This window comes from Heliconius melpomene, chromosome 21 (genome assembly GCF_056956725.1).
Source record: "Heliconius melpomene rosina isolate 202511_hmr_F chromosome 21, ASM5695672v1, whole genome shotgun sequence".
Taxonomy (NCBI): Eukaryota; Metazoa; Arthropoda; class Insecta; order Lepidoptera; family Nymphalidae; genus Heliconius; species Heliconius melpomene.
The window spans coordinates 12,292,298-12,317,509 of record NC_140409.1 but is presented as its reverse complement, the minus strand read 5'-3'; the positions used below and the strand labels follow the sequence as shown (position 1 = coordinate 12,317,509).

Below are 25,212 nucleotides of genomic sequence, written 5' to 3'. Positions count from 1 at the left end.
ATAATTGAAATAAAAAAAAACAAAATATTACTTTTCTCAATTATTTGTATTTATTGTATTTAACAGTAGGCCATCAACTGGTGAATATAGCAAGGCGCCTGGCAACATTCGTCCACGAGGCCATTATCCCTCTTGGGAACGCGGTTAGACATCCACGGCCAAACTGGCTTCTTGCGAAGAGCCTTTGCTGGAAATAATTTAAATCATTTCATTAGAAAAAAACATACCGGATGTAAATGTAAATAAAAGGAATAAAAATATATTTATATTTTTAACTAAAAAGTATAAGCTATAACCAGAAAAAGAGAAATTCAAATTGTTTATCAAAAATGGAAAATATCTTACAAATCTAGTGTGCCTATCTTTTGTCAATTCTAGTCTATTCTTTTTTTATAGTATTACTAGTGGACCCGGACGCGGCTACGCCTGCTTCAACTATAAGAATATTTATTAAATATATTCATGAAATTATTTTAAATTTTCAATAGAATTAGTAAGAAAAGATAAGCTTAAATAATCAAAAACAATAATAAGTAGAGACATATTATTAGAAAAAATTATCTGAGTTATTGAAATGAACCAACAAAAGGATTAAAAGTAACTAAAGGATAGGTATTCTTAATATTAGAAAAAGTACCTAAACTTTTCCGTGCGTGCGTACATAGATATCGACTCTACGAAATAACTAAACATTTCTCTCTATTAAATAGGATAATTTTAGCGGGCAATATCAAATAAAATAAGAAGAGAACCAAAGTGCAGCTTAAATTAATTATAAACAGCAAATAATTACATAAACATTAACAATAGTTCGAAAATGTATGAAAATTTATAAAACCGTCAACGTCATCTGCCCGTTCGCGTCGGTCATACTCGTACTGTGCCGCCCGAAGGCTGGGTCATTTCGAATCAGTGACGTCTCCTTAATTATTTATTAGAATGCTATACAGTAAACTATAATTTCAATCTAGATAAAATGTTAAGAGTGACTATTCATAAGGATGAATATCAAAATGTCGCGGTAACGGTTGCGTAGCGACGCGACGGTTGTTATTAACATGGCAGAATAAATTGCATGTCAAATTAGAAAGTACTTTAAAATATATTAGTTTATATGTGTAATGTAATGTTATATAGCCTATAGCACTTCTGAAGAATGCAGCTTTCATACAAAACAAAAACAAAGTAAATCGGACCAGTAGATCCAGAGATCTTAGCGTTCAAACAAACAAACAAACAAACAAACAAACAAACAAACTCTTCCGCTTTATTATATTAGTATAGATAAAAAATCCGGTCAAGCGTGAATCAATGAGGGGTCGGTGATACGATATCACCCACTTAGGGTTAAAATAAAGTAATTGGAAGGGGCCAAGATACAGGCTACCTTATTCCAGAATTTACCTTGAAATATTTGTATAGTTCAAGCGGGCGAGGCCGTGCGGAGGCCACTAATCTTTTATATAAAAATAAATTTCCATTTTCCAGAATTTTTCTTTATTTATACTGTAAATTCTAACTTGTTGCCAAATTTCATTATTGTAGGTCTATGGGAAATATCCTGTAGGTTTGATTAAGCGGCGAGTAAAATTGACAAACTTAAGTTCGCAGTCATTTTGTATGAAATGAACTACTAATATAAGTTTGTTATGATTTTTTTCAAAGAAATATCTATAAATACGCTGTACGGAACTCTAAAAAAGAGATTCCCTATTGAGCTAATATCCACCTTTGTAAAGTTTTGGAAGTAAATACAATTTTTATTACATACATATAATATGGTTTCTTACTGAATACCATCACTTTATAAGGAAGTCAATTTACAAATTTCAAATTTAAAATGGTATTGGTACTTTTACATTTTTACAAGAAGTTTTTAAATGTATACTTTAGTAGTTTTTAATATCTACTTAGTAAAATATTTTGCTTTTTGTATTACAAATAACTTCACGTTGAATAACGCATAAATTAGGGAAAGCAGAGAAAGCCAAGTCACTCCGCTTTTAATTTTTCCTACAAAACAAATCTGATCTGATACCTATCCTATCTATCTAAAACCATGTCAAAGCGGCCTTTCAAAAATGAAAATATTTCACTTCCCTCTATTTTGTTCTTTTCGACAATAATTCATTGAGTTATATTAGGTCTTTGGTGAATTCAGTTAAAATTGAATACAGCAATTGTAAATTAGAAATTCAATTGAAAAAAGACGACTTTATTGATTTTGTTACACACAAAATACACATTATTTCTTTTTTTTCGATACATTAAATAACGATGTAAGGAGCTAGTACAAAGTGTCGGTAAACATTCGGTTTGCTACTGTTGTTACCTATTACATCCTATTCTTTATTTGCCCACTTTGTTTGCCTTGTATTTCTAGGGCACTCCCTAGAAATACATCGATCCTTACCCGGGAGAATGACTTATTTTTATTTCTTGGCTTTGGTAACAATAAACTTCATCACGCATCACGGAAAATTCGGCAGTGGTTCAAACAGGTGAAAGGAGTGTTAAAACACTAGTTTTCCTACATAACTGCTATATGCGGAAGACAGTGTGAAGTTAAAAAAACATATATCAAGTAATTTCCACCTATTACGCGAGTATTGTATATATTAGACATATAGAACATTTTTTTTGTCCATTTATAATTTCTTTTCTCTCACCAGATCCGGAGAATTCAGACATTATTTATAATAATTCATAAGCATCGTATTTAAAATAACGCACTCTATTAATGCGCCACGAAAGCACCACAAACTACTCGTATTTCTACAAAAGTTACCAAGTTACATAAAGTTGAAAACATTTAACTGATACTTTCAAGATTTCACACTTTCAAGTTTCAAGATATTATTATTTAAAAGTGCCTATTATATATAGAAATGTTATAATAACATGTCCGCGTTCAACTTACCACCGTGAAAGCCTCTCTTGGCGTACGTCGCCATTTCCGGTCCGAAACAGTACCATATTCTTGCTTCAGCTAGCGCCCGCCCGCAGTAGACTCGCGGCCTCTCCTCCGACATCGCCCCGACGAGAATTATTACAGTTATCAAATACATTAGGATTTTCATTGTGCTTCTGAAATTTTAATAATTATTTTTATGTTATTTGTTTTGTCAATTTCGTATTCGAGATATTTAAATTAAACGTTAATAGGCTATTGTGCCAAAAGTAGAAAAATCCTTCTGTATTTTCTGTTCGGATCTCAATATTAGTGTATAAAGTTGCAATTCCTTCATATACATTAGCGTCAGTTATAGAACAGTATAATATATGAAACTTTTTACTTATTCGTTTGCGAGTCTTTCTAAAAGGTTAAATCTAAAAATTCTTAAAAACATTCTATTTGAATGTTCAACTTCAAATGTGTGTATGTTTTACATTAAGTTGACTAAAGGATAAATATATGCAATATGTTTATACGAGTATTTTTATTTTAAACAGCACTTATTGAAAACTGTGCGTTACAGTCCTAAGCTACTTATTCCAACTTCCGTTGAAAAATAACAAGCTTGTGTAGATTTAAAAGTTTTCTCTAATGCGTTGAAAATCAGTGCTTTGCGTCGCAAAATAAACTTTTACTAGAAAATAGAATATAAAATAAATAGAGCCATGTTTTTCAACCTTAAGTAGGTAAAATTTTTACTAGTTTTAATTCTTTTAATGGACAAGAAGTATATTATAAATCACACATGGCAGGATAGGCATAGAGAACTTAGTGTTAAAACACTCCGTTCCCCATTTGAGCATTGTGTGTTGAGTGGTGGAACTTAACGCCGCGACCTGCGCCACTGCTGGCCTGTTATAAGCAATAAAATAAAAATCTTCTAGAAAATTACTTATTTTTCAGTATGAAAAAGTCACTGTAATAGAATCTCGTTTGTCCTGTTAGCGTGGAGTTAGTAAGACCGCAATTCGCTTCAATAAAAAGTTTATAAATGAAAGCTTGGTCTATAAAACAGCGGCTATCTGAAGCTTAATGCTTAGAACATTAGCTTTTTTTAACTTAATCTTTCATTCAACTTTGGTATATAGCTTGTTTTTTACTTTAAACTTAATGATGTTATAAATTATCATTTTTATTTAATTTATATTTTTTTTATTATTTTAATCAAGCACTTCATTTAATTACAGAAACACACGTTTAATTTTATAATTTTTCTAGTGACGTTTAGAGTCCATCTTCAAGAATTTCATAAAGCTAAACTAAAAAAAAAATGAGATATAACGTTGGCAAATGCGTGCATTTTAATCTCGGAAAAGTGCTATTTTTAGGAAAACAAATAGCTAAGGTTGTAAAACACGGCATTGTTATATTGAATGGGCTGTATTTTTGAAATATGCAAATCACTAGACGAATTTCACAAGCGCTGTCGCTACAAAATGCAAGTTAGTACAATAGAGTATGAAAAAAGAAAGTAAAATGTTTACTAAAACTGGACATATATGTCTCATATAACTGATCGAGGCCAGTTGTGGCACTCGGGCACAAGCGTGTGACTATATCACGACAGATTGTGGGTTTGATTCCCACTTGAGGTACTGGAATATTTAATATTTCCATTTCTTCACTCTCGTGTCGAGCGAGGCTAAGCGCAGCATTTAGTTTCGCTACTGAACACGATGTCCCGAGAATTTGGCGGAGTGTTCTCCCTCTCCATGCGAGATGTTGCTACATGCGGAATATAGCATGAAGCTAAAAGAATATTGATATGATTTTACATATATAAATAACCAGCGTCCCGCTGCGGCTTCGCCCGCTTGAACTACACAACTAGTTATTTACAAATCTGTATCACTTCCGTGGTCTAATAATATTATCATTTTAAAGACAATATCCATACATTGAAAACTAAAGTTTCAGCAATGCAATAAAATAACAATTTCGTGACGTCATAGCTAATGGTAAAGCTAGTGAAGACGTTCGTTTCTTCGCGACGTCTACTACTACTAACTTGCGTTTCCGTAGCCCACGATTAGAAGGGGTCAAATAGACCTCACGAGCCTCAGGTAGCAATTGCCTCATAGGTTGTTAATGATTTTAACCGACGTCAGCGATTTGTGACTCATGTATTGTGTTATATGTATGTAATTTGATAAATAAATAAATATGTGACATAAAAAATTAAGGTAATTAAATATTTAAATAAAGATTGCATAGATGCTAGTGGGAGTGGACCTCAGAGCAAAACAGCTAAAGTTATTAAAATTATACTTGTCAGTGCGGATTGTAGAAAATATTTCTTGTGCTAAAACAGAAAATTTTAAATTTAAAATGCAGATCGAAACAATGGTGGTCTGTCTCTTGACGCTCTACGTGATAATGATAAAAATGTACTAAATTAGTATTTTATACCGTTTTTTTAGTACTAACAATTCGAGGCATTTCGTGTTCAGTGGTGGAGCAGCCCGTACTTTGTTCAATTCAAAGACGGAAAATTTAAAAAAAATATATATATGTAATGTAAAAAAAATCTATCAGTTTCACGCGCATATCCCGCACACAGGAGGGTAGGCAGAGGAAACCCTGTTCCCCACTTTCCGTCGAACATTTGCCTCGAAACCAGAGCGAAGAAGTGGAAATATAAATTTAGATAAATATTTAATTTCCTCGAGTGGGGATCGAATCCACAACCGTCGCGTCAGACACCTAAGCTACGACGGCCACTAAATATAAATTTAGTTTAAAATGTTATAGTAGTTAAGTTGCGAAGATATGGCTTAAAGTGACGATTGCGATATACAATTTTTTTTATAACTCTTCTTAAGGTTTTCTTACATAAATAGTTTTCGTTAAGTACTTTTATATAATTTTGTTATCAAAGTAGTTATACTTTAACATTTTTAAAATATTATTCCACGCTTTGAAAAGAAAAAGGCACATTTCCAAAGGCACGTTATCTAAAAACAAGTAATTTTTTTCTAACCTACAGTACTTAAAGATATTTTTAATTTACCTTACTTTTAGAAACTTGTACTTAACGACAAAAACCTTTTAATTTTTCAATTAGTAGCAAAAAACATTATTATAGTAAAGATCTAAATTAAAACGGGACCCTATTACACTCCTTTGTATGTCTGCCTATCCGTCTGTCACCAGGCTGTATCTCACGAATCGTGATAGTTGTCGCTTGTCACCGCTATATATACGACTCTATAATATATTATATATTATATTATATATTATATATATTGAGAAACAGTACTACAACAAAAAATATTTATGCCATTTGTTTTAAAAAAAGTACGGAACCCATCGTACACGATTCCGACTCGCACTTGGCTAGTTTTTTGATATAAAACTACAGCCATAATGAATTCATCCGGTACAATGATAAAACAAATACACGGCCCGTCATGTTGTCAGACGCAAAGTTGTCTGACAATATGAAATATATATAGAATATTTGGAACAAAACTCTAACAGAAAAGAACGATCGATGTTTTAATTATTTCGCACCTGCCGAAATAGTTTAGCAATTTTTATAACAAATTTAAATTTCACCTCAACAATAGTGTTCACCAAAAAATACACTTTTTTATATAAAGCACACACTATAAGGAATGGAGTATAAATTGAGATTTAAAACGCTTCACGCTGTATCCCGCACACAACAGGGTAGGCAGAGGCAGAGATCTAGTGTTAAGTCACTACGTTCCCCACTTTCCGCCGAATTCCGGAGGCATTGCGTGTTGACTGGCAGAACTTAACGCCACGCTTTGCCTCGACACCAGAGTAAAGAAATGGAAATATAAACGTAAATAAATATTTCACTTCCTCGATTGGGGATCGAATCCACAACCCAACAACCCCAACCCACGACGACAAACTTATATTTAAAATAGGATTTTAATATACGGTAAATATTATGAATTAATCTCTTTTATGGTATAATACAGAGAGGATTGTATGGGACATCTTACCTCAGAGAAAGACGCGTTGCAACAGTGCAAGGATGCGATGGCTTTTATACCCTGGATGGCACCCCCATCCAGGGTATTGATGTCAATAATCAATTACCACATGCTCTATTTAAAAAATAGTACGTGTCATTCTGCTATAAGGATTAACTAGGAAAAGGAATCCTGCACTTTACACGCCAATAAGGGTATGAAAGATTATTTATAGGTGCTATGGCGGCGTTACCTGCATAAACTTTTTATTACAAAACTCTTTTGATTACATTTAACATATATATGTTACCAGAGGGAACCTAAAGCATTCATGTATTATTATTATTATACTGGAAATGTACCATATATTAATATTTTAAAGGTAGGTTATTTCTCCTTATGTAAACATAATTTGCATGTGGAATTTTATATTTATTATTAAAAGCTTTTATTTAACTTGCAATGTATGTATGTGGGTTCGGGTGAAATCTTAGAGCTCAATTTTGAAGTAGAAATCGTCAACCGATTGAGCTGAAATTTTGTATACACGTTTACTTTGGATGACAATGCACGATAAAATATGTGACGTCACTCTAATTGTAATATGGCGGACCATGCAAGATGGCGGAATTGTTATTTTTAATGTACTTCTACAATATGGGTATCAAATGAAAGGGCTCGTTGAGAGCAACTCGAAAAATAATGTGATGTCACTCTAAATCCCATAAGGAGGATATCGAAGATAGCCGAGTATCTATTTGGTCTACTTCTACAATATAGATATTAAATGAAATGGGTCGTTGACCGTAACTCTAAAATTAATGTGACGTTATACTAAATCCAATATGGCGGAACATCTAAGATGGCAGAATAGTTATTATTTATGCACTTCTGCAATTTGGGTATCAAATGAAAGATCTTGCCGAGAACAATTAGAAAAATAATGTGACATCACTTGAAATCCAATAAAATCGACACGATTCAAGTTTTTTGTGCTTTCATATAATGAAAGGTATGTTCGTACGATTGAGCTGAAATTTTGTATACACGTTTGGTTTGGATGACAATGCACGATAAGGTTTGTGACTTCATTCTAAATACAATATGGCGGACCATTCAGGATGGCGGAATAGTTATATTTCATGAACTTCTATAATATGGGTATCAAATGAAAGGGCTTGTTGAGAGTAACTGGAAAAATAGTGTAACGTCATTCTAAATCCAATATGGCGAACCATCCAAAGTAACAGAATAGTTATTTTTGATGCACTTGTACATTACGGGTATCAAATGAAAGGGCTTCTTAAGAGCAACTTGAAAAATGATGTGACGTCATTCTAAATCTAATAAGGCGGACTATCCAAGATGGCGGAATAGTTATATTTAATGGACTTCTATAATATGGGTATCAAATGAAAGGGCTTCTTAAGAGCAACTTGGGAAATAATGTGACGTCATTCTAAATCCAATATGAGGGACCATCCAAGATGAACGAATAGTTATTATTTTTGCAATTCTGCAATATGGATATCTATTGAAAAGGCTTGTTGAGTGTAACACGAAAAATGTGACGTTTTTCTAAATCCAATATGGCGGAACATCTAAGATGGCGGAATAGTTATTATTTATGCACATCTGCAATACGGGTATCAAATGAAAGGGCTTGCCGAGAATAATTAGAAAAATAATATGACATCTAGTGTGAGAAACCTTCTTCCTGGCATTAATCCCGGCTATTGCCAGGGTCTGCCTTCCTACTCAACCTACTCCACTTTGCGCGATCTTTTGCGTCCTCGGTGGTTAGACCATTGGCTCTCATATCCGGCATCACGATATCCAACCAGCGCTTCCTTGGGCGTCCAGGAGGTCTCACTCCAGTAACTGATATAGCAAGGTACTTGCATCCGACATAGTTCTTAGACCGGCGCGTAACGTGGTCAAACCATCTCAAGTGGCGCTCTTGGAGCTTATCCGCTACGTCACGGACCCCAAGACTACCTCGAACGAATGTGTTGCGTATGCGGTCAGACTGCGTTACGCCGCACATCCACCTCAGCATCTTCATTTCCGTGACGTGAAGCTCCTGAGTGTGCCGAGATAGTACTGGCCAACTTATCCGGCCATGGAAATTGTGATCGATGCCTCCAGACTCGTGCATAACGGATCCAAGGACTGAACCTGAACTTTTCTGACTTAACGGCTGGCTCAGGACCTACAAGGATCGTGCTCGAGTCCGGGCTCCCGCAGGCCATGTACTCGGTCTTCGACACATTTAGTTTAAGACCGCCGTTCTCAAGCGTACCCTTCCAGAGGTTCACTTTACGCTCCAGCGTCAATCGGTTCTCGTCAACGAGTGCTATGTCGTCGGCATACATCATCAGCCATGGAGGCTGCACTACATTGAATAAGAACGGACTAAGAGACGAGCCCTGGTGAACCCCCACTGTAATCGGGAAGGGTCTAGTGTCACCAACAGCATTCCTAACCATAGAAGCGGAATCGTGGTACATGTCTCTAGTGTGAGAAACCTAGTCAGTGGTAACTAAAAAGTAAAAAATAAATTATAAGCAAAAAATCATTTTTAGAAAAAGCTTTTATTTAAAAGCCCTAAAAAGGAGAAAATAAAATTTGTCTTTTAAATTTTAACTATCAAGTCATAACCTCATTGTACACAATGTATATGATCATAAAAGCTTGTCGCGTTAATCAATATCTTCTTAATCAATATCTATTACTTCGGAATGGAAATGTCCGCTATGCAAGTCCAAAAAGAAAAATATTTCCTCTGATAATACTCCTATAAAAGTGAGACCTGGAACCAAATATAAGGAAGATTCTAACATAACCAAGAGATCGAACAAGCGGTTAGCAAGCTCTTCCCCTCGCAGTGAAGAACCTAGTTCGCAAGTTACTGCAGAAAATATGCAGCATATTATCGAAGAAATTATGGGTTCTCACAAAATCGAACTAGTTACGGAAATAACAAACTCAATGAAAAGCCTACTCTCTGAAGAATTACAATCGGTACGTGAGGAGTTTACAGATATGAAGAATTCTATAAATTTTTTAAGCAATCAGTACGAAGATCTTCTCAAGGAACATAAGTCAACCTTAAATACGCTTAAAACAGTACAAGAGGAAAATAGCACAATGCACTCGACTGTAAAAAAATTAAGTTACCGAATTGACTTAATGGAACAGCATGCACGTTTAAATAATATTGAAGTACAATGTGTCCCAGAAAACCGACAAGAAAACATTATAGAGATAGTCACTAAATTAGGTAGTGCAGTGGGTTGTAATATTACGGAAGATACAATAGCAGCATGTAGCCGGGTTGCAAAGTCTAATCGATCCAGCAACCGCCCCCGTTCTATAGTTGTTCAGTTGACATCTCAAAAAATTAGAGACCGCTTATTGGCAGCTTGTATAAAATATAATAAATCGCATCCCACGGATAAACTGAATACATCTCATATTGATATCAAAGGACATAAACAAGCTATTTATGTACTTGAACATCTGTCACCCACAAATAAGGCATTACATGCTGCTGCAAGGGTAAAATCTAAGCAAATTAATTATAAATATGTATGGGTCAGAAGCGGAAAAATTTATATGAGAAAAGATGATAGCTCAGAGTTTAAAGTAATAAAAAGTTTTGATTATTTAGAAAAAATAAATTAGAATTAATTGTGTTAGTGTAATTCAAATAGATAATTTGCGTAAAATTCTCGTCAATAACAATTTATTATCAAAATGTTCGTGGTTTACGAACAAAAACAAAAGATTTTTATTGTAATTTATTGTGTGTGAACGCTGATATAATTGTGCTTACGGAAACCTGGTTAAATGAAACTGTTTGTAGTAATATGTTGTTTGGGAATAATTATAATGTTTTTAGGAGAGATCGGATGATTGATAGTAATTCTAAAAAGAAAGACGGAGGTGGTGTCTTGATTGCTGTAAAAAAACATATTTCTTCTAAAAATATGATTGAATGGCAAGGCAATTGCGAAGATTTGTGGGTTGTTATAAATACACCTATAAATAATAAACTTTGTCATATGGTTTTATGTGTAGTATATTTACCACCACCAGTAAATAAAGCGTTACTCGAGACTTTTTTTTCTAATTATAATAGAGTATCTGAAATCCATAATCTTTACACTTGCCTTGTTGGAGATTTTAATCTCAATAACATAAACTGGAGTACATCTAACACTCACTACATTCAACCGATCTCTTCAATTTGCCAATCTTTAGTGGACTTCTGTGCAATGAATAACTTACGACAGTGTAACAATGTAATGAATTGCTCAAATAAAATTCTTGATCTTGTGTTAACTGATATACCAAACTGTAATGTGACAGAATCAATTGACGTTTTATGTAAGAGTGATCCATTGCACCCACCAATTGAATTTAAAGTGAACACAGAAACATCAGATAGACTAACAATTAATACAAATCTCAAACGATTAAATTTTTATAAGGCTGACTATGGTTCTATAAATAAATATTTAGCGGATATAGATTGGCATACGGAATTTTATAAATGTGAATGTATTGACGAAATGGTGTTAACATTTTACAACATACTAAAAAAATCTATTGACATGTTTGCACCTTTATCTAAGAATAAATGCAATAAATTCCCGGTTTGGCTTCCTAAAAAATTTATTAGACGTCTAAATGAAAAAATAAAAATAAAAGAACGATATAAAATATATAATAATCCTATGGATGAACTAACTCTGAGATTGCTTAGCAGACGTTGCCTGAAATTAGCTTCTGAATCATTTCAGACGTACATTCAAAACACTGAACAAAGTATAAAAAAAAATCCTAAATACTTTTTCAATTTTGTCAAAAATTCTCAAAAACATCAGAGTACATATCCAGCTACTTTAAGTAACGGCAAAGTAACTGCTAGCAACGGGGAAGATTCTTGTAATCTCTTTGCTCAATATTTTGCATCTGTTTGTAATTCTCCTTCAGGTTCCAACGATATTAATGCAATTAGAAATGTTTATTCTGTTCAAAAAAATAATACCCCATTATCTTATGTAGAAATTTGCGAAAAACATATACTTAATAAGCTCAAAACACTTGATATTTCTAAAGGAGCTGGATCGGATAATATTCCTTCTATATTTATTGTTGAGTGCGCGAGTAATCTTTCATTGCCACTTTATTACTTATATAATGAGTCGCTTAGGTCTGGAGTATTTCCTGTGAAGTGGAAAGAAGCTAAAGTCGTTCCTGTGCTTAAGCAGGAAGATGAAACTATGGTCAAAAATTATCGACCGATATCAATACTGTCGCACTTTGCGAAGGTATTTGAGGATCTTATCTGTCCTATTATCAATTCCCACTTTAAACCTTCCATGATAGATCAACAACACGGATTTGTAAAAGGTAGATCAACTATCACAAATCTTGTTACTTTCACCGATTCTGTAATTCAAGCGATTGATGAGCGATTACAAATAGATGCAATTTATACTGATTTGAGCAAGGCATTCGATCGTGTGCCGCATGATATTTTATTAAAAAAACTGGCCGCCTATGGTTTTATGGGTCCATTAATAAAGTGGTTTTCATCATACTTAAAACATCGTTCTTTTTATGTTGTATTAAACGGATATAAATCAAATATTCAAGTATGCTTATCAGGAGTACCTCAAGGTTCCCATTTGGGTCCTACTCTTTTCAATATTTTCATAAACGATATTATAGTGTGTTTTCAGAACTCTAGTCCGTATATATTTGCTGATGATGTTAAATTTATTAGAGCCGTAGGAACATTGGAGGACTCAATTTTACTTCAAGAGGATATTGACCGCCTAGTTGAATGGTGCAATGATAATGGCATGAGCGTAAATGCAGCTAAATGTAGACACATAAAATTCACACGTAATGCACGATCTGTTCCTTCATTTTACTCCATTAAAGAAATTATACTTGAAGAGGTCACAACATTAAAGGACTTAGGCGTAGTCTTAGATTCAAAACTAACTTTCTTGCCACATATTGAACAGGCGATAAAAAAAGCATCCAAAAAGTTATGGTTTGTAACACGCATGTCAAAAATTTTTCTCAAACCAAACACTAAAATTATTTTATATAATAGTCTCATAAAAAGTATTTTAGAATATGGCAGTGTAGTGTGGCGACCACATTATGCTACACACATTTTGAGACTGGAACGTCTTCAAAAGCGTTTTTTGTGGAATCTGTCATTTTCTACAGGAAACGTTAAAAAGTTAACTTCGTACAGCGAGAGGTTAAAATATTTTAAAATGATATCACTGGACAATCGTAGAACTTTATTAGATATTCGCTTTACTTATAAAATATTAAATAATTATATCGACTGTCCTCAATTGTTAAGTAGCTTTAATTTCAAAGTCCCTCGTTGCTATCCTAGGTCTAAAATTGCACCACTATCTATCCCATTTCGTCGCACTGTACTCGGTTCAAACTCAGCAATTCCTCGTTTGAGCAAACTTCTAAACGACTATAGTATGGTTACGGATGTATTTTATGATTCGATAAATAAATTTCACAATAATATCTTGAAAAATCTCAAATAATTTTCATTAACTAGTAGGTAGCACTTAAACTACAACATACAAGTTGATTAGAATTTATTTTTATAAACATTAGATTTAAGTAAAACAATTATGTGATTGCATGCTGTGTTTACCTTTATATAGTTGTACAATTAAGTTCTTTTTTTTTTTTGTATTGCATGTGTTAGTATTATAAGTATCATTGTAACAACTGCTGGTGAACCTTTTACAAATAAAATAAATAAAAATAAAAATAATATTTAATTAAATTGAAACTTTAAAAATTGAAACTTAGCAGATTTTACATAATTAAATTAGCACTAGTTTAGTTACACAAGTACATCGCGCGACAAGCTTTTATGATCATATAAATTGTGTACAATGAGGTTATGAGTTGATAGTTAAAATTTAAAAGACAAATTTTATTTTCTCCTTTTTAGGGCTTTTAAATAAAAGCTTTTTCTAAAAATGTTTTTTTGCTTATAATTTTTTATATTCATTTGAGAATTTATTATGAACATAGATGTAATACCTCCAAATTGAAAAACTAAGTTGAGACTAAGTAATACATGAATTCGCTAAACAATAAAATATACAAGATTACATTACGTATCTACAGGCTCTTTCACTCAAATAATATATGCGGAGAGCGAGGAACATACTTCCAGAATTCGGCGGAAAACGGAGAACGAAAATGTTTTAATGGGAACGGAGTGTTTTAACGCTAGGATCCCAGATTCCCTCTGCGTACTCTGCCATGTGCAGGATGTAGCATGAAGCTGGAAAAAAATGAAAATTATAAAAGTTAGGAAAATAATTAAATATCTCGTAAAAAATCTTTGATATGTTCGTTTTCTACGCCTTTAGTTCTTTACCGAAAGGTCGTTGTGTTCATTGCTCGTATTGCAAACAGATATTGATTGGCGCTTTGCTTCCACAGTATTAAACATTAAAAACAAATAGAGAATTTGTTCGACGATCGAGCGGATGTCGATTAAAATGCAAGAGTCCATTCTGCTCTGTTGTTATGAGAAAAATGTATTATTAAAAGCTTTTATTTAACTTGCAATGTATGTATGTGGGTTCGGGTGAAATCTTGGAGCTCAATTTTGAAGTAGATATCGTCAACCGATTGAGCTGAAATTTTGTATACACGTTTACTTTGGATGACAATGCACGATAAAATATGTGACGTCACTCTAATTGTAATATGGCGGACCGTGCAAGATGGCGGAATGGTTTTTTTTAAAGTACTTCTACAATATGGGTATCAAATGAAAGGACTCGTTGAGAGCAACTCGAAAAATAATGTGACGTCACTCTAAATCCCATAAGAAGGATATTGAAGATAGCCGAGTATCTATTTGGTCTACTTCTACAATATAGATATTAAATGAAATGGGTCGTTGACCGTAAGTCTAAAAATAATGTGACGTTATACTAAATCCAATATGGCGGAACATCTAAAATGGCGGAATAGTTATTATTTATGCACTTCTGCAATATGGGTATTAAATGAAAGATCTTGCCGAAAACAATTAGAAAAATAATGTGACATCACTTGAAATCCAATAGAATTGACACGATTCAAGTTTTTTGTGCTTTCATATAGTGAAAGGTATGTTCGTACGATTTAGCTGAAATTTTGTATACACGTTTGGTTTGAATGACAATGCACGATAAGGTTCGTGACTTTATTCTAAATACAATATGGCGGACCATCCAGGATGGCGGAATAGTTATATTTCATGAATTTCTATAATATGGGTATCAAATGAAAGGGCTTGTTAAGAGTAACTGGAAAAATAGTGTAACGTCATTCTAAATCCAATATGGCGAACCATCCAAAGTAACAGAATAGTTATTTTTGATGCACTTGTACATTACGGGTATCAAATGAAAGGGCTTCTTAAGAGAAACTTGAAAAATGATGTGACGTCATTCTAAATCTAATAAGGCGGATCATCCAAGATGGCGGAATAGTTATATTTAATGCACTTCTATAATATGGGTATCAAATGAAAGGGCTTCTTAAGAGCAATTTGGGAAATAATGTGACATCATTCTAAATCCAATATGGGGGACCATCCAAGATGAACGAATAGTTATTATTTTTGCAATTCTGCAATATGGATATCAAATGAAAGGGCTCATTGAGAGCAACTCGAAAAATAATCTAACGTCATTCTAAATCCAATATGGCGGACCATCCAAGATAGCCGAATAGTTAATTTTAGTCTACTTCTACAATATGGATATCTATTGAAAGGGCTCGTTGAGAGTAACTCGAAAAATGTGACGTTTTTCTAAATCCAATATGGCGGAACATCTAAGATGGCGGAATAGTTATTATTTATGCACATCTGCAATACGGGTATCAAATGAAAGGGCTTGCCGAGAATAATTAGAAAAGTAATATGACATCTAGTGTGAGAAACCTTCTTCCTCCTGGCATTAATCCCGGCTATTGCCAGGGTCTGCCTTCCTACTCAACCTACTCCACTTTGCGCGGTCTTTTAAGTCCTCGGTGGTTAGACCATTGGCTCTCATATCCGGCATCACGACATCCAACCTGCGCTTCCTTGGGCGTCCAGGTCTCACTCCAGGAACTGATATAGCAAGGCACTTGCATCCAACATAGTTCTTAGACCGGCGCGTAACGTGGCCAAACCATCTCAGGCGGCGCTCTTGGAGCTTATCCGCTACGTCACGGACCCCAAGACTACCTCGAACGAATGTGTTGCGTATGCGGTCAGACCGCGTTACGCCGCACATCCACCTCAGCATCTTCATTTCCGTGACGTGAAGCTCCTGAGTGTGCCGAGATAGTGCTGGCCAACATTCGCTGTCGTATAAAAGAACCGGTCGTATGATGCTCTTGTATATCAGTCCCTTGAGCTTGGCGATTTTCTTCGGTCACAGACCACACCAGTGACCTCCCGCCATTTGGCCCAGGCAGCACTTATCCGGCCATGGACATCGTGATCGATGCCTCCAGACTCGTGCATAACGGATCCAAGGTACCTGAACTTTTCTGACTTAACGGCTGGCTCAGGACCTATAAGGATCGTGCTCAAGTACGGGCTCCCGCAAGCTATGTACTCGGTCTTCGACACATTTAGTTTAAGACTGCCGCTCTCAAGCGTACCCTTCCAGACGTTCACTTTACGCTCCAGTCTCAGTCGGTTCTCGTCAATGAGTGCTATGTCGTCGGCATACATCATCAGCCATGGAGGCTGCACTACATTAAATAAGAAGCGACTAAGAGTCGAGCCCTGGTAAACCCCTACTGTAATCGGGAAGTGTCTAGTGTCGCCAACAGCATTCCTAACCATAGAAGCGGAATCGTGGTACATGTCTCTAGTGTGAGAAACCCAGCCAGTGGTAACTAAAAAGTAAAAAATAAATTATAAGCAAAAAATCATTTTTAGAAAAAGCTTTTTTTTAAACGCTTTAAAAAGGAGAAAATAAAATTTGTCTTTTAAATTTTAACTATCAACTCATAACCTCATTGTACACAATTTATATGATCATAAAAGCTTGTCGCGCGATTTACTTGTGTAAATTAACTAGTACTAATTTAATTATGTAAAATCTGCTAAGTTTTAATTTTTAAAGTTTCAATTTAATTAAATATTGATTAACGCGACTAGCTTTTATGATCATATAAATTGTGTACAATGAGGTTATGAGTTGATAGTTAAAATTTAAAAGACAAATTTTATTTTCTCCTTTTTAAAGCGTTTAAAAAAAAGCTTTTTCTAAAAATGATTTTTTGCTTATAATTTATTTTGTTAATGCTTTAGTACCGCAATATTAAATTTTATAAATAAATATGGAAAATATAAGAAAATCTTACCTTTAATATAAATAAGTTCTAATTTAAATGTATAAGTATTATAGTATAACGTGAATGAATTTTCAATATCTTTTGAATCCTTTGAAGAACACTCAAAATTCATAAGATGCATTTATTTTAATATTGCAAGCCTCGAGCGATAGCTTTGCGCTTAGCCGGAGAGACAGTCGACGCATTCTTATTTTGTATGTCTAATATGTCAATATACCTGTTTACTTTAAATTCTCATTTTAGTACAATATTTATAATATGCAGAATATAAAAGGGTGACTATTACATTTTAAATTTGAAAAACTTTAGATATTTATGTAGCTTGCTAAGTTCTTGTGGCACACTATCTACACACTCTCAGATCGATATGAAGATGCCGTTCTCATTCATATATTATATATCTAGATCAAGATCTATAGATCATTTGCATTGGAATGTTGGCAGTATTTAAAGGAGAACAAATAAAATTCGTGTTTCTTGGTATACTTATTTACAACAAGCAGACCCGCGAACTTCGTATCGCCTAACAGTCGATTTTTTTAAAAATATGTATTCTGCTATTCGCGACACCGGGTCAGCTAGTAAGATAAAAAAATAAAAACTTAAATTATTTTTAATTCTTATAATATTCATTAAAAATGATAATAAAAATAACAATTTCTGATATCTTATTATGATGCCTACATTTTATATTTTATTTTATTTTTACTTATTCTAAATTCAGTTTCATTTTCATTATAGTACTTTATGGTACACGTTATTTTTTGTTTGGTTATCTGGCGCGTAAACAAACAGAGCAGATGGTTTTCCAACACAGGTACAGGCAACATACAACAGACCATGCGAGAAACATGAGTTTTCTATATTAATACCACAAACACTTAATGACTGCCCCTGGGATTTGTTTATAGTCATTGCGAAAGCAAGCCGTACTGGAAACTGTAGTCTTTTAAGCTCGTATGGTATGTCAGTCGAAATCATTGGGATGCGGGGTATCAAAACGTCTTCTCCTTTATACTTTCCTTTCAATATGATTGCTTCTATTACGTTATTCATTTTTTTTTATCGCTAATCGTGTGCCGTTACAAAGTTTCAGTTGGTTAATATTTCGCAACATTATAACTACACATCCAAGCTTTAATTGAAGGTTGTGAGGCGACAATCCTGGCAAATCAAGTGAATTTAAAAATTTCTGTGGATAGTTCACGACATCATCTTCATTAGTTGCCGTATCAACTGACTTATGTGTCCTTATTTTGCCAGGAATGCCATCTTGAAAATTTATATTTAATTCATTTACATCAGTGTGTTTGGCAGCCAGTAAAGCTCTTTCGCTCAACCAATTATGGAATAAATAATCAGCAACATTTCATCAACATTTGGAAGCACTTTATGAATGAGTTCATCTTTTGATTACGTTGACTGACAAAAACTATCAGGAAAGGTGATGCAGCCAGTCGGCGCATATATAGGAAATTTGCCATTACCAATATCAATGAGTTGTTTAGAGAATATGTCTCCAGATTAATCATTTTGCATCATGACACGCATATTCTTGCTTAAATGTAATACCTTGACATGTTTCCACAATTTCGAGGACTTTAAACATGAATTCAGTTCATCAGCTTGCATTAAACGTGGAACCACTGGCAATCCTCCTCCTTATAATAAAATCATTGCGCCACCAAATTGATTGACAAACTGAGTTTTTACAATAACCTTACAATATTGGCAAGCTGAGTTTATAGATCCAATAGCAACACAGCTGTAGGAACTGCTGGTATCAATTGATATATTGTAACAAAAAGCAGCTCGATTCAAATTTGCACCATTATCAGTCAAGTATCGTACTCACGTTCATTGCAATCTTCACGTTCTGGGAGTACGATTAGATTCTTTTGCCTAAATTTGTCCACCGCCTTATAGAAGGCATATTTAGTAAGTCACAAATACACAACACTTTATTAATATTATAGAAATTTGTGGCTTTTAGATTTAATAATTTAGATGTACAATGAGACGTTTACATTTCAAGCGACATCTTACCATAGAAATATTGACAAATATTGACATTAATAGACTGAGATCCCAGGCCCCCCAGACCTACATCATTTTAGCAAAGCTGAAATTTTGAGGATCGATAGTCTAATATGTAGTTAAGACTGATGCGTACTCTCTAACTTAAAAAACCTTCAGAGATAGTGCCAACTTAAAACACACTTCCAGTTGCGTTAAAGTAGAAAGTCTCTTTTTTTTTCATTTATTTATGTACCACACAAGACAGAAAGTACAGAAAACTTATGACAATAGAAAAAATGTGTACAATGGATAACTTATCTCTAATAGAGATCTCTACCAGAAACCCTTGAATGTAGCGGATGTTAAAAGAAATGATTCGGGTGCGGTATTTTAATAAAATGTTAATAATAATAATAATAAACCTACATACAAATATACATAACATTAATCAATATTACTATACCTACATAAATATTATTTATAATATATTATTAGAAAAAAAATATATATATTATTAGAAAAAGAAAATTAATAAAAAAAAGACAAAGCGACTACTAAAGATTCTAATTGAGATTAAGAAATGTTGTTTTAATTTGATTTTAATAGTATTTAGAAATGGATTGCCCGACAATATAGAGTTAGGTAGTGAGTTCCATAAGCGCACTGCTTGAACTATGAAGGATTTTTCATAGAAAGAGGTATTAAAAATGCCCTACACTCAAGCTTTCTTAGAGTTACACATGAGCGTACAGGTCTTTCACTTGGAAGTGTCAATTGAAAACGTTCCCTTAAGTAAGGAAGAGAATTTTTATATATGTTTTAAAGTAAAAAAATGTATATTTCACATTCTTTCACGTGGATCTTTACTTCTGCCAGATGTCATAAAGGTTTTTTAAAATTGGGGCAGATTACATTAAAGTAAATCTAAAATTTAAAAAATATTATTTACGGACTATTTCAAGACCCCTCTAGCCCTAGACCCTAAGCAACCAGATTCCCAGAAAGAGATTTCCCAGAAAGAGATATACCGTTATTTTTCTCTACCTCTGAAAGGATCCCATTTTCAAGTTACTGAGTAAGCATACTGTCTTAACTACGTGTAAGACTAATAGTCCTCAAAATTTCACCTTTGCTAAAATGACGCCGGTCTGGCAGCTCTGGGTTCTTGGGCTATAATATTTATACGATACTAACGTCACTCAATTGTTTTGCCTTCCAGGAATCCAGCTACTAACATTTAAACTTTATAGTAGGGTATTAAAGTCCAAATTGACTTTTAAGTAGATATTATTACGAATCTTTTGTATGGGAATATAGAAAAGTCATGTTTTAGAACCTTTCTGGCAATTTTTTTAAGTTTTCTCTCCGTTAGAACCATCCTCGTACTTCAAGGAATATTATAAAAAAAATATTAGCGAAATCGGTACAGCTGCTCTCGAGATTTGCGCTTAGCAACACATTCAGCGATTAATTTTTATAAAAAGGAAGATATTTCGTATATTTTTTTTCATATTATAAAATTACTTTTGCCTCGTTCCAGAGTGAGATAATGAAAATATTAAATATTTCATTTCTTCGAGCAGGAATCGAACCCAGAACCTGTCGTGCTTATAGTCCCGTGCTTGTGTCACTACGCCACAACGGGCCTCGAAATTATAAGAATGTAATCTTTTTTTTCTGTGATACACATATATGTTACCGATTTATGGATTTTCTTTTTAAATTTTATTTAATTTTTATATATTTACTTAATATATTTACCTAAATTTAAATCATTTGGTGTTGAACCATTTCAAATAATAATTATGGTATTACGTAAACGTCAAAACAAATTGTTACTACGTAGAGTAATTTATTTTAAGACGACTGACGAATTATATGTTATAAAGTTTAGCTGGGTGACTGGGGTTCCAATTGGATCCAATTTTTTTTATGTCAACAGAAAATGCTCATCACGCTGAATAACTTTTCCTAATTCGTTGTATTGATATCTCTTATAGATTAAGCGGGCTGCTAGGGTCTCACATCAGGTTATTTTCGGGCTATCAAAATAAATTATAGCCTATATGTAGGCGAAGACTAATAGCTATGCAACAAAAGAAATTTCATTTAAATCCGTCCAGTAGTTTTTGAGTTAAAAAGCCACAACAGACAGACAGACAGACAAGAATTCCAAAAATCATATTTTTACCTTCTATTAGTTGTATTGAGTCCCCCTGATGTGTTTTTTTTAGTTTATATTCAATGTACAGATTTTACCCCCTTTACAGTTTTATTATATATATAGATATAGATATAGATATAGATATAGATTTACTGACTAATATTAAGAAAATCAAAAAATAAGTTACAAACTTGCTCGTGTGTTTTTTATGTGCATTTTACGTAATCGCTTTGTCATATAAATAATGTAAAATGATAAAAGGTGTTTCTTAGATTTATAAAAAAATATATAACATAGATTTTTTCTTGAACACAATTATTTTTAAAAATATTTTATTATTAAGCTACAAGCATTGTAGGCAGATATTTATTCTATTAATACTATAATTAGGTACATAGTAACAGCCGACTGTATTTTCGGCAATTGTATAAACAATTAATATAAAAGTAAGCAGTCGTTTGCACTTTGCTATATCAAATTACGATTAGCTAGAATGTAGAGTATACAAACATTGACGACGCCGAAAGGGTTTTAAGAAGACTCATCAATGGGTTTTTGTTTTATCTAAGCACCCATTAATTAGATAAAAAAAAGCATTTTGAGAAATCAATTCTTAGCATATTTTTTTGCGTACGAGACTAATAGGTATCTTCACCTATCTTCTCAATTTTCAGTTCTAATAGGTATTCTACCTACTAGAAAATTAAAATTATTTAAAAATTTTGTTTTTTTAGCTTCATCCTGTATCCCTCATATACCAACTAACCTAGTGTTAAGAGACTCTATTTCTCCCTTTCTGCCGAAGTTTTTAGGCTTTACGTGTTGAGTGGTGGAACTCAACGCCGCGTTTTACGTCGATACCAGAGAAACGACTGGCCTCTACAATTGTTTTAAGATAATATATTAAAATAAGAAATTAAAATTCAGTCCCATACATATAACATAGATATCAGACTTAAATGTATATTTCCATTTCTAAGATCTGGTTTCGCGGCGTCGAGTGCCGCCGCTCAACACGCAATGCCTCAAGAACTCGGCGGAAAGTGGGGAACGTAGTGGCTTAACACTAGGTTCCCTCGGCCTACCCTGATTTATGTGTGCGGGATACAGAGTGAAGTTGAAAAAAAAACATATAGATACCCTACATGGATGTTACAGCTATACAGCCGCCTAATTAATTGAAACTGATAGAACTGAGTGAACACATGCCGGGAAAGCGAAAAGCTTTGACATGTGCGGCTTGTGGCTAAGGCAGATAAGGAAATCGGAATACCAAAATTACCATTTCAAAAGCTACTGTACTGTTTTGTTTTCTTTGATTAACACATTTATTTATAACTAGTGGACCTTCGCTATCGCTTGAACTATACAAATATTTATTAAATATATTTATGAAATTATTTTCAGTTTTCAATAGAGAGATGCGTTAAGCAAGCTCATTTTGGGTGACGTTTTCCAACAAGAAATTTTGCAAATCGTTGCTTAGCAACGCGACGGTTGTTATGAGTATATATCGAAAATATTACAAATAGAGGAAGAAAACGTATCCTATGTTCATCGCGAGACACTCAAGTATCTCTATATGAGTATTTTGTCATAATTAAATTAGCGGTTTGGCCCTGATTGCGTAAAAGACAGACAGACAGACAGTCAGACAGAGTTACTTTCGAATTTATAATATAGGTATGGATAAAGTTTTAAAATATAATATAATTTAGATATTATTTGCAATAACCCAATTGTGTCGTAGCTGATGTGGTGCAGTGGGACGACGAATATTGTAAAAGCGATAAATATGTGTTCGATCCCCATGTTAGGGAATTATTTGTTTTCATTTCCCCACTCTGGTTTTACCAGAAGCGCGGCGTTGAGTTCCACCATTTAACACGGATTTTTTTCTAAAATTAGAAACGGTCTGTCTTAACATTAGGTTCCTTTTGCCTTCCCTGCTCTGGGAGAAGATATGTGTAGCACAGTTTTGTTATTTGGCCAAAAATGGTAATACTACTAAATTCTTTTTCGGCATAAATTTTGGGAGTTGAAAACAATCAAGGTTTGTGAAAATAATATTCTTATATCGTACCAAATAAACTCAAAAAAATTAAAATAATATTTCGTTAAAATTATTTGATTTCATTTGAGGCCAGTCGTGGCGCAGGGGCAGGGACAAGCGCGTATTTGTAAACGTGTTCCGGGTTCGATTTCCACTCGAGCAAATAAAATATTTAATATTTTCATTTCTTCGCTCTGGTGTTGAGGCAAGCGGCGATGAGTTCTGCCACAAATGCTGTCTCTAGAAATCGGCGAAAAATAGGAAACGGGGAGTGTCTTGACAATCTAGATTTAAACAAAAGTGCAGCATAATTTGAAAACTTAAATGTAACTATAAATATTGGAACGCCATAATCCAAGAACAGAACAGGATATATTTTAATAATTACTATTATTTCAATAATTATTATAAGTATTACAGTAACGTAATTTAATAATAACGAATCGATTTTATGAAGTCATGAACCCAATTTTAAACAAAATATTTTTAATGTAACATTTTATAATTAAATGAAAATTGTATTGAAAAAACTCTATTCATATTAAACTTATTGGTAAGGTCGTTGTGGCGAAGCTAGACAAATTTTGACTATAAGTGCGGTAGTTTTATGTTCGATTCCTACTCCCGGGAATGAATTAATTTCATTTTCTCGCTTTGGTAACAAGAAAAGCCCGGGATTTAGCGGCAGTCAACACACAATACCTCGAAAATGGTGCTGAAAGTATACAGCGTAAAGCTAAATGAATTTAAATAATTTATGACTTCTTATTATATAAGTTAAAAAGATAAAAATGCATTAAAATACTTAATTAAATATTCAAAACATGAACGTAACGATAATTCTGCGTCCAAACATCGACATATTTAAGAAATAATAAAAAAATTAAAACAGAGTGAATTGACACAATTATTTTTCCGTTATAAAATACGAAAAAATAAAATAAGAAACAAAATTTTAAAATTAAATACCTAGTAGGTCACTCTCCGTGGTGTTGTTTGTATATAGGATGACCGGCACGGCGTATCGGTAGAAATGTACTAAAACAGTATTCAGTTAGGCTTACCCTATACTAATAGAAGACAGTATCAAATTTCTTGCTTGCTTTAAATTGAAATTGGCATTTTTTAAATAATTGAACTGATGACGTTAACAATTTTTTACATTGTATATTTGATATATTTTTAATTTGTTATATTTTGAATTTGCTGATACAGAAATTAAACTTAAGTTAAATGATAAGTGGTATTGTTTTTTAAAAAACAATGCCACTTCAAAGCCTATTTATTCTGTTTAGGAAACTTAAAAGATAATAATTTAAGAATATTATTTGTGAGTCCAATTCCCATTCCAAGGATCCCATTGTATATAGGATGACCGGCACGGCGTATCGGTAGAAATGTACTAAAACAGTATTCAGTTAGGCTTACCCTATACTAATAGAAGACAGTATCAAATTTCTTGCTTGCTTTAAATTGAAATTGGCATTTTTTAAATAATTGAACTGATGACGTTAACAATTTTTTACATTGTATATTTGATATATTTTTAATTTGTTATATTTTGAATTTGCTGATACAGAAATTAAACTTAAGTTAAATGATAAGTGGTATTGTTTTTTAAAAAACAATGCCACTTCAAAGCCTA

The 25,212-nt window shown here is 33.3% G+C and overlaps 1 protein-coding gene across 1 annotated transcript; it reads right to left on the bottom strand.

Annotated features, from left to right (window-relative positions):
* Positions 1–27: 27 nt before the first annotated feature.
* On the bottom strand, positions 28–24,662 carry LOC146527301 (bombyxin-related peptide B-like). The gene is made up of 3 exons (XM_085206055.1): positions 24,537–24,662; positions 2,921–3,087; positions 28–187 (listed from the first exon to the last, which is right to left on the bottom strand). Exons 2-3 carry the CDS (start codon positions 3,078–3,080, stop codon positions 60–62), a joined length of 288 nt encoding a protein of 95 aa, XP_085062181.1. The 5' UTR covers positions 3,081–3,087; positions 24,537–24,662; the 3' UTR covers positions 28–59.
* Positions 24,663–25,212: the final 550 nt, after the last annotated feature.

Excerpts from the sequence above, each read along its gene's own strand:
- LOC146527301 (XM_085206055.1), bottom strand. The coding sequence starts at position 3,080 with ATGAAAATCCTAATGTATTTGATAACTGTAATAATTCTCGTCGGGGCG. Across the intron at positions 188-2,920 it reads CAAGAGAGGCTTTCACGGTG|CAAAGGCTCTTCGCAAGAAG; the intron begins GTAAGTTGAACG and ends AATTATTTCCAG.